Source organism: Ictalurus furcatus, chromosome 27, assembly GCF_023375685.1.
Source record: "Ictalurus furcatus strain D&B chromosome 27, Billie_1.0, whole genome shotgun sequence".
NCBI classification, from domain to species: domain Eukaryota; kingdom Metazoa; phylum Chordata; class Actinopteri; order Siluriformes; family Ictaluridae; genus Ictalurus; species Ictalurus furcatus.
The window spans coordinates 16591678-16607419 of record NC_071281.1 but is presented as its reverse complement, the minus strand read 5'-3'; the positions used below and the strand labels follow the sequence as shown (position 1 = coordinate 16607419).

Here is a 15742-nt window from a genome sequence, read left to right as displayed (position 1 = left end):
CTACCTATCTCTCTCTCTCTCGCTGTCCCTCTCTCTCTAACTCTCTCTCTCTATCTCTCTCTCTCCCTGCAGATATCCGGAAGCAAGAGAAGTTGCTTTTGGAGAAAGTGGGATACACTCAGAGTGTGAACGCCTCCTTAACAGCTATAGTTCCCTCTCTGGCCACGATCCTGACCTTCATCGCTCACACATCACTCCGCCTATCTCTGCAGCCCTCCACCGTGAGTATCCACCGTTTTTACGGCTTCTGTTATCGCCCTCCTCACACATGGACAGGACTCCTCTTTAACACTGTGACAGTAAAATGACAATCATGTGATGCTTTTTTCCCTGACGTTCATGTGATACGTTTGAGCCAGTGGTTTATTAGGCTTTATACTTTACACTTTACACTCGGGGAGTTTGTAACAACGATGGAATTGTGGAAGAAATCATGTTGTCAGTAGATTTTTTTAGTACATACTGTACGTCTCTCTGGGGTTTGCCAGGCGTTCACCATCATCGCTGTGTTCAACTCGATGCGGATGACGATGGGTCTGCTGCCGTTCTCTGTAAAAGCACTGGCCGAAGCGAAAGTGTCTCTGACGCGATTAAAGGTTCGACTTTCATTTTCCTTGTGCTCCTGTTTTTGGAAATTTCGATCTTCTTTTTCCACCTCCTATATGTAAGACTCGTTTTTGAGTCATGGTATTTGTACATCACTGAAGCTCTCCTAGTTTTTCACAGTCTAATCTTCAGACATTTAGTTTTGGGTTTATTTAACAATCAGAAGCCCTAAGTCCCTGAAGCTTAATTACATTATACTCATTTCAGTACTTTCCTTTCCCAGAGGATCCTGATGATAAAGAATCCCGACCCTTATCTGATCCAGAACAAAGACTTGAGTGCCGCTCTAGCGATGGACAAAGCTTCGTTCTCATGGAGTTCCTCTGCTCCAAACGGCCCTGAGAGCCCAGTGACCGTGGGCAACGGGGTGAAGAAGGGTAAAGCTGAGCCCGCGGAGGTCACTCGGAACGGCACACACACACAGAACACCAAACCGACACTAAGGAACATCACGTTTACCCTTCCCAAGGTGCGTGCGTGTCTGTGCGGTTTATTTTTCCCAAGCCGAAGAAGTGTTTTGTAAAGACATATGCTGTTCTTCAAGAAGGAACAGGTAGTTTAAAAGAGAAATCAGAAGATGATGGGTGGTCTGATAAGGAATAAAACACGACAGTACGTGCTGTTATAGGAAACAGTGATCAGAAATCTGCGGTAATCGTGAAAAATCACCAGCTCCTCGGAATATTGCAGAGGTCGCTCGATTTTTCCTTCATTCCTGCGATCGCTAAATCACGAAATCCTGCAGGGACCGGCCAAAAATGCACTCCGTGTCACGTTTCTAAGTACCCGGAAAGCGCAAAGATCTCCGTCCTTCCATCCTGATCCTGCGTTATCGCTGCCAACAAAATGACTAACAACTCTGTTCGCTGTCCCGAAGATGCCAGAAAACTTAAAGTTATAGCTTCTGACTGTTGCAAAGCGCTGAAACCGGGGACTCTGTCCATAAAAACAACGTAAATGTCTCCTAACACCGTTAAAAACGTAACCATATCAATAATTATTTTCCAATCCGTTTATATGGAGTGTCCGCTATGAAAGTCCCTGTGCAAGCTGTTACTATAGAAACAATCATATAAATAATGTGAATATAAACCTTGCGACTGGAACTACTCTTAGAGTTATAGAAAATCACACCGATCAACACCTTCTGACCAATCAGAATTGAGCATTCAACAGAGCTGTGGTATAAATAGATTTATCTAATGATAAGGCGCTGTGGTGATTAATAAACGTTTTATTTGTTTATTTATGTTGTTGTTGTTGTTGTTTCAGGGAAATTTGCTTGGAGTTTGTGGCAACGTTGGAAGTGGAAAAACCTCGCTGATATCAAGCATACTCGAGCAGGTATGGTACTTGTTCACAGGCCCATAACTTGTACTTGTCCTTGCGGTTCAGTGTTGTAATTAATCACATGGTTATCTTATCACTGACTGTAAAAGATTCTTATCGGCACCGTTTTTGCTTACAGATGGAATCTTATTCGGAAATATCTGATATAGCGGCTGAGAAAAACGCGTAGAGCGTAAACGTGAACACGTAGAGCATGTGTCGTAAATAAGAAATACAAAAATGAAGTATATGTAGTTTTACTCTCAATAGCTTACTGATTAAAGCTTTATTCGTCTCGCTTAATACGAAACGGTTTCGATGGGAACGGATAATGTACGTGTAGCGAAGACCATTTATTTCTTCATTTCGCTCTTCAGATGCATCTCCAGAGTGGATCAGTCTCGGCGAATGGGACGTTCGCCTATGTTTCCCAGCAAGCCTGGATCTTTCATGGAACTGTACGAGATAATATTTTAATGGGAGAACCTTTCGACCAAGCGAGGTAACACAAACCAAACTGGTCTATAAACTACTCGATTACAAACACACCCCAAGTTACAGAATTGTGCATCATCAAACGTTTCTATGGCGTTTACGTGGCGTTTACGTTGGCGTTTCTATGCTCCACGTAACCACAACAATTGTAATACATTTTATCGCATAGTCAAGGACAATTAAGACTTCCTCTTACGAAACTCTCTGGGTTTTAAGGTCTTGGTGTTTCTTTTTTGTACACGTACAGTATGTTAGTATGTGCGTGTTTGTGTTGTAGGTATAACCGTGCTATCCACGCCTGCTCTCTGAAGCCAGATCTGGCTATTCTCCCGTACGGTGACCAGACAGAGGTTTGTTTTCAGAGCCTAATGCAGTGAAGCATATCATAATATTTGTCTCTCTGTGAATGTACTGTATACGGATGCACGTTTGTGATGTGCGTATAGATCGGGGAGCGCGGTCTGAACTTATCAGGTGGTCAGAAACAGAGAGTCAGCCTAGCAAGAGCGGTCTATTCCAACCGAGACATCTTCCTATTGGACGACCCTTTGTCAGCAGTCGACGCCCACGTGGGCAAGCACATCTTTGAAGAGTGCATCAAAAAAGAGCTGAAGGGCAAGACCATGATCCTGGTCACACATCAGCTTCAGGTATTTCGATCAAGTTTTGAGCTTCGATTTGTTTCATAAATCGATCTTTTACGCTCATTTACCGTCCCCTCCGAATGTATCGGAACAACAAGGTCAATTCTATTGTATTCGCTATACGTTAACTTGACTTGGGTTTCAACACCCAGCAGTCTCACGTTCCAATATTTTTGACGACGTGAAAAAAATGCGTGGGTTCACACAAAAGGTGCCATGTTCTAAGTTGTTTAACACGTCTCGATGTACATATGAGCAAACGGAAGCTGAAATCACGATCTATCGCCTCATGTTCATCTTTTGATCTCAAACCCAAACTGGCTTTGCCATTCCAATACTTTTGAAAGGGACTGTAAATAAATAACAGCTGGGACGTTTGCAGAGCTGCTAAAATAAATAACCAATCAGAACGGAGCATTCAACAGCTCTGTGGTAAAATAATATGTCTATTATTATGTAATTACGCAGCACTGTAATCAGTAACAGCATATTGGATAGCTAGACGAGTGTCTGATATCAGAGAGGGGAATCCATGCACAGTCATGATCGATACCTTTCACACACTCTTTAGCTGAATCTTGCTGACACAGCACACGGGTAAACATTACCCAACCAGCGCATCATCTCTAAAGCCATTTTGTAGTCTCTCATTTAATGTGTAACTCACAATAAACCGTTTAATGTGGTTATTGTGCATTGATTCTCTTTTGGTGACTTTACCGTCTGTCATTCCTCTCTCTCTCTCTCTTTCTCTCTCGCTCTCTCTCTCTCTCTCTCTCATCCCCTAGTATTTGGAGTTCTGTGATGAAGTCTTGCTTTTAGAGAATGGGAAGATTAAGGAAGCTGGAACGCACAGAGCTCTGATGAAAGCGAAGGGTCGATACGCACATCTCATTAACAACTACCAGCTGGAACAGAGCAACGTAACGGCGTTTTCTCTTACCGCTTTAGCGTATCGATTTCTTCAGACGTACGGTAAAGCGTGACTTTTTGTATTATTATTTCTCATAGGAGAAAAAGGAGGAAGCCCCAGTGAGCCCCTCTGAGTCCAGCGAGCACAGCAAACAAAGCAGAGAACGGTCCACAAGCGGCGGAATTGTAAACGCAGGTCAGAGGTCATACAGAGCAGGATCACTTGGATTCATTTGACTCTGATAATGTCGAGAAAGATAAACGATCGGGTTTTAGCCTGATTTACATGCCCGTGTATGGCTTCAAATTGCACAAATGATTTGTGCTGTAAAGTAACAGAACGCGGTGATCATTTTTACGTTTGTCGTTGTCCTGTCCAGCCTTCAACATGTCTGATGAGAGAGTTAAACCAGATGACTCAGCACCCGACACTCAGGAAACAAAAGGTGCTTGTCCATGTGACGTATAGTAGCAAATATCTTTATAAGGATGCTTGATGTCTTTGCATTTGTTTGTGGAAACCTCACCTGAAGATAAATAAACAGTCTCATTCTGTTTCTGAACGTTAGAGGGTAAAGACGAGCTCGTCAAAAAGGAGGTGTCTCAGGAAGGATCCGTTACTTTCAGAACCTACGACCGATACTGCCGTGCGGCTGGAGGTAACACACACACACACACACACACGCACACACACTGACTCACTAACACACTCAACAACTTTTTCATTCATTCACTCATTCACCAACTTTCTCATTCACTCATTCATTCATTCACTCACTTGATGAGTCACTCACTGATTCATTCATTCACTCACTCGATCACTTATTCATTCACTCACTCGATCACTCACTTATTCATTCATTCACTCGATCACTCATTCATTCATTCACTCACTCGATCACTCACTCATTCATTCACTCACTCGATCACTCATTCATTCATTCACTCACTCGATCACTCATTCATTCATTCATTCACTCACTTGATGAGTCACTCACTGATTCATTCATTCACTCACTCGATCACTCACTTATTCATTCATTCACTCGATCACTCATTCATTCATTCACTCACTCGATCACTCATTCATTCATTCACTCACTCGATCACTCATTCATTCATTCATTCACTCACTCGATCACTCATTCATTCACTCACTCGATCACTCATTCATTCATTCACTCACTCGATCACTCATTCATTCATTCACTCATTCACTCACTTGATCGCTCACTCATTTCTTGCTCACTCGCTCACTCACTCTGTCTTGCTCATTTCTTATTTTTCCCTCTCTATCTTGTCTCTTTGTCTCTCACGCTGTTTAGGTTACATTCTGTTGTTTTTTGTCATGATATTCTTTGTCCTGCTGGTGGGAACGACTGCCTTCGGCAACTGGTGGCTCAGTTACTGGCTAAGTCAAGGCTCTGGGGTAAAAAAAAAACACACACACACACACACACACACACACACACACACACACAGTGATGATTATAACGTATTCCTGGAGATAAAGAATTAAGACATGACCTTACACACAAAAAGTAACACAAAGTGTGAAAATGTGAGCACAGTGAAAGCTAGGTAAGAAGATTCCCTTCCTATCAATTAACTTAAAATTCCCACACAGGGAGTTCACCACTTATAACAATACTTATACAGCATTCCCACTGTCTCTCGGTGTGGAGACGACGTTCCTGGTTGAAACCCTGATGAATAAACTGGAATGGAGTTTAGATGGACATTGTAGGCCTTGGCTCACCGGGAATAAAATAACCTTTTAATATGAAATCATTCTTGTTTCTTCAATTAATACAGATGTGATCATTCTATGTAGCTTCTTGTATTATATAGCTATTCATTTCCTGGATGGTAGCTGAATGTTTTTTTTTTTTTAAAAGAAGTTTTTATTGAATTGTTTCAGTAAAGTAGTAATATACTGTATGCATAAGAATGTTTGGGTATTTCGATGATACGATGCGTGAATCTTTTTCTTCCTCTCGCTCTGCCTCTGACAGAATTCATCAGATCCCGACCCCGGTAACATCTCCAAAAATCCCGATCTGGACTTCTATCAGATGATATACGGCTTGACAGTAGTGGCCATGGTGGTGCTGAGCGCCCTGAAGGGTTACACTTTCACTAAAGTGACGCTGCACGCCTCGTCTAAACTCCACGACACCATGTTCAGGAGGGTGAGTCTTCCCGACACGCACCGTCAGCACAGGCGTTAGGCCTGGAAGACAGTGATGTGATTCATATTATACATTTACAAGGGTTCGTTTAACTTTTTGTGCCATTAGCTGTGAAAGCTAACGTCCAAATACGGCTTGATGACTCGAAGAGATCTGAAAAGCGTATCATAAGGGTAGAGGATAGTATAATATTGTTTAGTATAATATAGTGTAGCGATTCATGTCGTAACTCCGCCCATTAGATCCTGGCCAGTCCGATGAGCTTCTTCGACACGACTCCTACCGGCCGTATGGTGAATCGATTCAGCAAAGATCAGGACGAGATCGACGCCGTCCTGCCGTTCAACATGGAGAACTTCCTGCAGTTCTGCCTCATGGTCACCAGCACCGTCTTGACCGTGTGCATCGTCTTTCCCTACCTCCTCATCGCCGTGGTTGCACTGGGCGCCATCTTTACTGTCATCCTCTAGTAAGATTTAACATTCATCCTTCAGTCTCCGGCAGCGCGAATGCTTACGAGTAGCACTCGCATGAGCAGCGTAGACAATGTACAAGACCACTGAGTAAATGTAATACACTACTGTGCAAAAGTTTTAGCCATCCTAATTTTTTTTAAGTACAAACTTTGCTATTTTATGAGTCAGTACAAAAACATTTTAGTTTTCCAGCACAAAATTAAATGTTAGAGAAAAATGTGTGTGTGTCAGTAAAGAAAGCAGCGTATTATGTGGTAAGAGACACTTTTCAGACAACGAAAGCTGCTGGGTTTCGCTGCAGAAATGAGACGCGAGTGCGACAGTCGAAGTCTCCAGAAGAACCGAGTCTGGTTCTTCAAGATGCTCGATAACACTTACAGCTCATTTCCTTATAAACCTGCACACATTGTACCTGAGACTACTATTTTGATTTTTTTTTTCCTCACACCAAATATTACCTTTGTTTCATTCACGATTTTGCACGTGCCTAAAACTTTTACACAGTACTGTATATTAAAGATATGATACCAAAAAGGAAAACAATTCTACTATTCGGGGTTGTAATATGTTTGTAAATGTCACGTGGGTCATTCATTGAATCGTCGTGTTGCTTCAAACAGCGACGGAATAGACAGTGTTAGAAAATAAAAAATAGTTGCTCGTGTGGCAAGTTGTTCAGTTTGATCAACCCTGCCATCTGGTGGTGGATGTGAAAATGGCAGCCTAAAAAATCCCAACGTTCAACTCTGATATTTTGAGTAAATAAAATAAAAGTACAGTTAAGTACAAAGTTTAAAACTAAATAAATAATTCCATATGGTTTCTGCCCCCAAGAGAAAATGTACCTGTGTTTTTAAAATTTATCAAATGAACTGAAAAGTGGGTGTGCATTGACTGCAGAGAGATATAGAGGCAACTTGATTATACCACAGCGCTGCTACATTCTCAATTCTGATTGGTCAGAAGGTATTGATTGCTTTCCTAGAACAGCCGCTCGGACAGTAGTGCAGCCGCAAAACCGCACAGGTTTATATCAATGCACTCGTTCTAATACGGCTAATCGTTTCCATAGCGACGGCTCATTCACGGTGGGAGATAAACTAAACCTACCGATAAATCGATTCAAATGCGACCTTAATAAAAACAACGAAACGATGACAACACTAATTACGTTGTTTCGTGGATGTTCTACAACATTATATGTAACTATAAATGGACAACATGTTGTTCTGTAATTCATTAAAAAAAAAAAAGCCATTTCTGGCAAATCGCTTTGGTTTAAGAGGAATACAAAAAAAAAAAAAGAAAAAAGAAATCCATGACGTGGCGTTATTGGAAACTTCCGAGTGGTAGCATTAAGTCACACTGATTGTTTTCCTGTAACAACACAAACCCTTAGTGTTTTATTCCATACTAGTTTTCTTTAGTTTGGCCTAAGGGGACGCAAACTTTTGCACTCGGGTATATATGAAAAGAAGTGGGGTTGTGTTAGAGTATTAACACCAGGTGTGTGTCAACTCTGTGCTAACTCTGTGCTGCACTGTGTGCTTTAGCATCTTCCAGAGGAGCATTCGTGAGATGAAGCGGCTGGAGAACGTGACTCGTTCTCCCTGCATCTCTCTCACTACCTCCGTCATCCAGGGCCTCAGCACCATCCACGCTTATGACAAAAGCACACAGTACACAGAAAAGTACGACAAAATCGCAACGACACACCATCAAACTGCATATCTGAGTATAGTATGTGAGTGTTCACTCGTACCGATCTCATATCCTCTGCGTGTGATGTGACCTTGATGTGTCCTTGACAGGTTTAAAATGATGAACGACCGTAACTCCAATCACTTCCTGTTGTTTAACTGCGGAACACGTTGGCTGTCCTTCTGGCTGGACTTCCTGTCTGCCTCGGTTACTCTGATTGTGGCGTTGTTTGTAGTGCTCAGCGACAACCATGTGATCAATCCTTCACTCAAGGGTCTGGCCCTATCGTATACCATACAGGTAACACACACACACACACACACACACGCTCAGAGTTAGTTTTAAGCATTGCAATGGTGTGTAGGAAAGTGTTTACTAGTGGTGCTTATTGTGTTATTGTTCCTTGCAGTTGACAGGCATGCTACAGTACGTCGTGAGGCTCTCTACGGAAGTGGAGGCGAAGTTTACGTCAGTGGAGAGACTGCAGGAGTACATCACGGTGAGACGTTCCACACTTTCAAAAAAATACCACTCAGACTGTGTGTTTTCACGTGTTAAGTAAGATTTGATACGGCTTGTCACGAGAGACACAACAAAGAGACTGAAATGTCTTTTTATCGTTCTGTACCGGATCGGAGCTAAATTACGATCTGTTTCACAGGGCTGCGTGTCCGAAGCGCCGCGCAGAGTGAAAGGCGTCAGCGTCCCATCCGGCTGGCCACAGGAGGGCGCGATCACCTTTAAGAACTACAGCATGAAGTACAGAGAGAACACACCCATAGTGCTCGATCAGCTCGACCTCACAATCAACCCCCGAGAGAAACTCGGCATCGTGGGGCGCACCGGCTCAGGTGAGACGCGAGTCATAATATTTACATTTACGTTTAAATTTATTCATTTATTCATGGGGGCGGGGGGTGGAGTTAGGGGTTAGTTAAGTGCTCGTGGAAGAGGTGGGTCTTTAGTTGTTTTTTGTAGGTGGTGACGGATTCTGCTGTGCGGATTGAGTTGGAAGTTCATTTCACCACCGAGGGACAGTCAGTTTCTGGAAGGTTCTGGAAGGGACCTCGTGCCTCGCCGAGTAGGCACTACAAAGCGTCGGTCGTTAACCGAACGCAGGTTGCGTGAGGGAACGTAAACCTCAAGGAGGGTGTTGAGGTAGTGGCGTGCCGTTCCAGACAAGGTGTTGTACGTGAGCATCAAGGCCGTGAATCTGATTCGAGCGGCTACAGGAAGCCGGTGCAGGGAGACGAAGAAGGGTGTGACATGGGTCCTTTTGGTTGAAAACTGAAAAGGCGTGCTGCTGCATTCTGAATCATCTGAAGGGGTTTGATGGAGCTGGCTGGGAGGCCTGAGAGTAGTACGTTGCAGTAGTCCAGGTCTGAGAGAACAAGAGCCTGGACTAGTAGCTGTGTGGCCTGATCAGTGAGATAGGGTCTGATTTTCTTGATGTTATACAGAATGAACCAACAGGATCACGCAGTTGTTGAAAAGTTGTCTGGAAAGTTCAAGTGGTCATCGAAAGTCACCCCGGAGTTTCCGTCTGACCCGGCTGGCACTAGTTGAGTGCGGTTGAGCCGAGCGGTACGGCGACTCAATGATGTGCTTTAAGAGGAATAACTGAATATTTTGCTGGCAGTTTAAGGAGTTAAAATGGAATATATCTCAATTTCCTCACAGTTATGAGCAATATGAATAACATCTATGGATAAATACATCTAAAACCCTTTCACATGATCCTAGTGAATGCAGTGTAAATATGTAAAAAAAAGTGGCTAGACCATTTTGATAAAAAAAAAACAAACAAACAAACAAACAAAAAAAACATAATAATTTTTTGGATGCACTATAACTGATCATAAAAAAAAAAAAAACAGGATATAGATTTTTAAAGGATTAAATCTTGTTATGTGGCAGGTAAATCTTCACTGGGCGTGGCTCTGTTTCGCTTGGTGGAGCCAGCAGAGGGCACTATTCTGATCGACAGCTTGGATATCTGCACTTTGGGCCTGCAGGACCTTCGCAGTCAGCTGTCCGTCATCCCACAGGACCCGGTCCTCTTCATCGGCACTGTCAGGTGACCTCTCAGCTCTTATCTCTGACGTCTGAGGACCAGCACAAGACTAGAAATGCCTCTTGCACTCAAACCGGCGGTGACACGCTGGCCGCCAGTCGCTCATTTTTAATTAGAGTTGCATTTGTGTTTGAATATGACAGCGCGCTTGTATCTATCTATCTATCTATCTATCTATCTATCTATTTATTTATTTATACTACAAAGCCTAAAGGTGTGTTGAAATTTTTACGCAGGTATAACCTCGACCCATTTAATAATCACACGGATGAGGAGATCTGGATGGCTCTGGAGAAAACGTACATGAAAAATGCAGTTAGTACCGATTTACAACTTTAATCTCCCACCATTAACAACAGCCCGACGTGTTACGGGGAAGCAATTAACCAATCAAACGTCTCTCCGCGTCTCGGGTAGATCTCTAGTTTGCCACAGAAGCTGGACTCGGCGGTCGTGGAGAACGGCGAGAACTTTTCTGTAGGAGAGAGACAGCTCCTGTGCATGGCCAGAGCACTGCTTCGCAATTCGAAAGTAAGACCCCCCCCCCACCCCACCCCACCCCACCCCACACACACACACACACACACTCGCTCACATTAAATTTCTCCGTCGCCCCAAAAAACATCGAAAAAACATAAAACAGACGATGACAACCAGGTAATCAGATTTAACGTGCGTGTGTGCGTGTGTGTGTGTGTGTGTGTGTGTGTACGTGTACAGATCATTCTGCTGGACGAAGCGACGGCGTCTATAGACTCCGAGACAGACGGTCTGATCCAGCACACCATCAGAGACGTCTTCCAGCACTGCACCATGCTCACTATAGCACACCGCATCAACACCGTGCTCGAGTGTGACCGCATCCTCGTCATGGACAAGGGCAAGGTGACCACACACACACACACACACACACACACACGTGCACACGTAATGTTATCTCTCTGTCTCTTTTCTGTTTCTCTCTTTCTGTATTTTTTCGGTCTCTGTCTATCTCTCTGTCTTTTTTCTCTGTCTCTCTCTCTTCTCTCTCACACTTTTTTTTTCTGTCGTTCTGTTTCTCTTTGTCTCTTTTCTCTCTCTCTTTGTTCATCATCCTGTCTCTCTCTCTCTCTCTCTCTCTCTCTCTGTGCTTTTACACTGTCTCTCTGTCATTCTTTATCTCGTTCTTTATTTCTCTCTCAGTCTCTCTTTTCACTGCCTCTGCCTATCTCTCTTTTCCGTCTCTCTCTTCGTCTCTTCGTCTCTCTCTTTCTCTTTTCTCAGTCTGCCTCTCTTTTCACTCTTTTTTTTTTTTTGCTGTCTCTCCTCCCCCCCCCATCATTCTGTCTCTCTGTCTGAGTGCCCTGTCTGTCTCTCTGCCATTCTTGATCATGTACTCTTTTCTTTCTCTCGCCGTCTCTCCCTCTCTTTTCTTGGTTTCTCTCTCATTCTTTATATTTCTCTCTCTCTCTCTCTCTGTGTCTCTCTTTCTTTTCTGTCATTCTGTATTCTCTCTCTCTCTCTTTATCTTTCTCTTCTCACACCACCTCGCTCTTTCTCAGTCATTCCGGCTCTTCTCTTTCTCTCTCGCTCTCTGTATCTTTCTCTTTTCTCTCTCTCTCTGTCTCTTTTTATCCATCTCTCTCTCTCTCTCTCTCTCGCTCCTCTGTTTCTCTCTTTTCATTTCAATTCAAGTCACCAGGCTCTATCAGCCTGACCGTGTACGTTTACACTATTCCCAGTGCATCACAGGAAAGAGAAGAACCGTTATAAACACACGCATTTAGTTTGATCATTGCGTGTCCACAAGGAGAAAAATAACGTTTTATAATGTTTCTCCTTTCTCTGTCTCTCCATCTCTTTCTTTTGTTTTTTTTTTCCTCGGTCTCATCTTTCGTCTCTGTCTCAGGTTGTTGAATTCGATCGGCCGCAGGATCTCATGCAAAAACCAGACTCTGCCTTTGCGTCACTCTTAGCAGCAGCCCATAGCGTCAACTCCTGAAACACACACACACACACACACACACACACACACTGATCTGCACAGATTTCCTGTGGTCTGCTCATCATTAACTCGGTCAGGAGTCAGCTTTACACACTCTGTTTATACATAAACCCTCAGCAGATGGGAATGAGACAATAACAGTTTCTGATGATCAGAAACAGTTCAATACGCTTAAAGATGTACTAAATAAACTCCTCTGCTCCTTTTTACTTCTTATATATATATATATATATATATATATATATATATATATATATATATATATATATATATATATATGCTCAATATAATAGATATATACTCAATCAAACCACACCTATGCTTCAGTCACCTGATCTCCCATCACACCTGAGAGTTTTAACAGTTTGATTTTCACGTTATTTATTTGGCATCATTTTGTATAAAACGAATGTCTTTTCTGAAGAGTTGCATCTCACGAAGCTGTTTCTGAATCAGACTTGCTCCTGATATAATCTTTCGCTATTCCGTCAGTTCTCATAGGACTAATGTTGATGTATATTCAAAGTATTTATTGATTTTCTATGTATACATATGTATATATATATATTTCTGTGTCTATTTCTATGCGAGGGGATTGTACTCTGAACTACTCTGAAAGGCAAAAATGTTGATAATTGTCCCATGTTTTTTGTATACATATATTTTTACAGTCTAATAAATGTAAAGGATTTGAATAAAGCACAAAGGTTTCTCTCGTGTTTATAGCACACGTTTTGCATTTCTTGACGTGAACACTAGGTAGCGTCGCCCCCCCGCGTTATCCGAGCGGGTTGAACCCAGGTTGCATCAGTGTAGGCGCTCCCTGATGAAACGAGGTGAAATTTCAGCAGGGCCGGAGAGTCCAGACTGCTCAGGGAGCCAGAGCTTTACTTTAACTGCATAAACAGGCAGTGATGAAAGACGCCGATCGATCTACTATCGGATAAATCAGCTTTGCGCTTACGTTGATGTTCACGCCGTTTAGCTTTACACACTCTTATCCAGAGCGACCTGCGCACAGAAGTGCACAGACGTCTCGGCTGAAAAACATGTCCTCATACATAAGAACTGATCCCAATGCAGAACAGCTTTTACTGTGTGTTGAATTTGTAGGCGTGTGAGATGTGGAGCGATTGTCACATGACTTCCCTGGTCATAAACTTAACACACGAGCTTAAGGTTAATGACTGTCTTTATTATGGTCTTAATTACCTTTATGGACAAAATGTGCCCTGATCAGATGACTAAGTGTATACATACACACACATATATACACACCCCAAGGGTGTCACTGACATCTATGCGTCATCACGTCTTACACTCTGCCCCAGTGCCCTTTTGCCTCAATTATGGTGCCATCAAAACGTGTTCCGTTTATCAGTGATAAATATAACGTACCTGATACACTCTGAATATATCTGTTGACCTAAATACGTTGGAATAGTTTCCATTTTAATCCACCAGGGCGCGTGGTTGTCTTAAAATAGGCTCCAAACTCCGAGCGATTACCTTGGGAACATTTTTTGCTGCTTACGACTGTCAGTACTTAAGCAATAAAAGCATTTACTTCTTTTTCACTTACTTCATTTTCAGTACACTGAGAGTTGTATAATGCTAGGAGCTGTGATGGATATTATTGGGTCTCGGTCCAGAACCGCTAAAGCGGAGCATGCCAAAACTAACCAGCGATCCAATTCACAAACCCCTGTTGGGCTAAAGCTAATTATGATTTTATGAATCCTTCTCTCCTGCTCTTGCTAGTTTGAAAAGAACAATAAATCATAAGCAAATGTGTACGCTATTCTTAGCCTTGCGTTACAGTTGGCCCGTGCTTCCTTCTTTCCTAACGCCACTGGAGGCTGAAATGCAGGCGTCTCTGCAGTGAGGCGAAATGAGTTTCGATCAGGCCAAGCTCTTAATGGAAGACAATGGAGACAGTAAACAGATGAGGCCACGGGCACCAACGATGGGCCTCCAGCTTGGTAAAAACTGAGTTGAGGAACATCAGAACAAGATACAAGCTCACCTCTAACATACGGTAGAAAGAAGTCCAGTCCAAGCTTTATGAGCGGTGGACGATCACAGTAAATAATAAGAGCCAAATATAAACTGGAGCTTTAATAGAAGAGAAAGGTCACTTTGACCTCTAAAAGACAACGAAGAGCATGCAAAAGTAGAAAAGCGAAGGAATGAAAGCCTAAACTTCAAGACCAGAGGAACGTAAATTCTATCGATAAGAACAGAGGATCCCAAAACATCACGAACAGAACAAGTCGCCCAAATGTTTAAGAACAGAAGATCCCCAAACTTTAGGAATTGAAATCGATCCCAAAACTTTTACGAATATGACCATGAGAACCTTAAGAACAGAGGATCCAAGAACACAAGAAGATCACCCAATAGATCACCCCAATCAACCTACGTGAGGTGATGTTTAACCAGTGCTTTAGAAGTAGAGAAAGATCACCCCAAACTTTAAGATTAGACTATTACCACAAAAACATATCTTCCCAAATTTCAAGAGCAGATGAAGGTCACCTCAAAGAAGTACTGTCCACAAGTTTAAGAGCAAAAGCAAGATCACTCAAGACGTTAAATAAAAACTAAGACTTTACATAAAAAAAGGAAGGATCAGTCCAAGCGTTACTGATAAAGAAAGATCGCTCAGAACTTGAAGAGCACTGGAAGATCAGTCTAAACTTTGACCGAACAGGAAGATCATCCAAAACTTTAGGAGCTGAAGATCGACAAACTTTAAAAGAAATCTAAGAGCACATGAAACTTTAAGAAAATCTCCAAAAACTGAGGGCTGAAAACTAGTCCAAGCTTTAAGAGCAAACACTACCCTGAACTCTACGTGCAGAAGAGGAGCATCTTAAGCCTTTACTCTGGAAGATAACTCTCAAGCTTTAAGAACAGAGGAAGTCTTCAATCACGCCAGGCTTTAAATGTCACTCTCCTAGTGAGAGTCTGTGAGAGCAGAGCGCAGAAACAGGAGAAACACACTGGATTCCCCTTAGTCACGCTATTAAGAGCTGGACACGAACGAAGCCAAACTCGCTCACTGTTTGAGAGCTGGCGTGGTAAGCTATTTCACATTTCTTAGTGACGGAACAAAATTAAATTCAAAACAGAGTGCAGTGCAAGAGGATCTACAGAGTGCTGAGCAGCTCAGAAAATGATCCAGGAAACATTATACAGTTTTACTTCAATTCAAGTGCTGGTCACGGGTTCCTCACACTCCTTACTCATAGCAGGCCTCTACACGGGAGCAAGGGTTTCGTTCCTGCTAGCCAGGAAAAGATGTTAAATTGAAGGGTCATCCACCA

General features: G+C 42.7%; 1 protein-coding gene across 5 annotated transcripts in view; it reads left to right on the top strand.

The window, feature by feature from the left end:
• abcc12 (ATP-binding cassette, sub-family C (CFTR/MRP), member 12) overlaps positions 1 to 12642 on the top strand; it is a 22125-nt gene extending 9483 nt beyond the window's left edge. For all 5 annotated transcript variants that reach the window (XM_053616921.1, XM_053616920.1, XM_053616919.1 and 2 more), the window contains 23 exons: positions 73 to 221; positions 489 to 596; positions 830 to 1075; positions 1879 to 1950; positions 2313 to 2437; positions 2708 to 2780; positions 2877 to 3080; positions 3863 to 3997; positions 4086 to 4182; positions 4367 to 4432; positions 4556 to 4645; positions 5312 to 5415; positions 6002 to 6178; positions 6421 to 6647; positions 8208 to 8345; positions 8466 to 8655; positions 8765 to 8854; positions 9017 to 9206; positions 10273 to 10432; positions 10666 to 10744; positions 10847 to 10960; positions 11150 to 11314; positions 12318 to 12642. In XM_053616921.1, coding sequence (XP_053472896.1) covers positions 73 to 221; positions 489 to 596; positions 830 to 1075; positions 1879 to 1950; positions 2313 to 2437; positions 2708 to 2780; positions 2877 to 3080; positions 3863 to 3997; positions 4086 to 4182; positions 4367 to 4432; positions 4556 to 4645; positions 5312 to 5415; positions 6002 to 6178; positions 6421 to 6647; positions 8208 to 8345; positions 8466 to 8655; positions 8765 to 8854; positions 9017 to 9206; positions 10273 to 10432; positions 10666 to 10744; positions 10847 to 10960; positions 11150 to 11314; positions 12318 to 12410 — 3092 coding nt within the window. In that variant the 3' untranslated portion in view covers positions 12411 to 12642. The remainder of the gene's footprint in view (positions 1 to 72; positions 222 to 488; positions 597 to 829; positions 1076 to 1878; positions 1951 to 2312; positions 2438 to 2707; positions 2781 to 2876; positions 3081 to 3862; positions 3998 to 4085; positions 4183 to 4366; positions 4433 to 4555; positions 4646 to 5311; positions 5416 to 6001; positions 6179 to 6420; positions 6648 to 8207; positions 8346 to 8465; positions 8656 to 8764; positions 8855 to 9016; positions 9207 to 10272; positions 10433 to 10665; positions 10745 to 10846; positions 10961 to 11149; positions 11315 to 12317) is intronic.
• The last annotated feature ends 3100 nt before the right edge of the window (positions 12643 to 15742 follow it).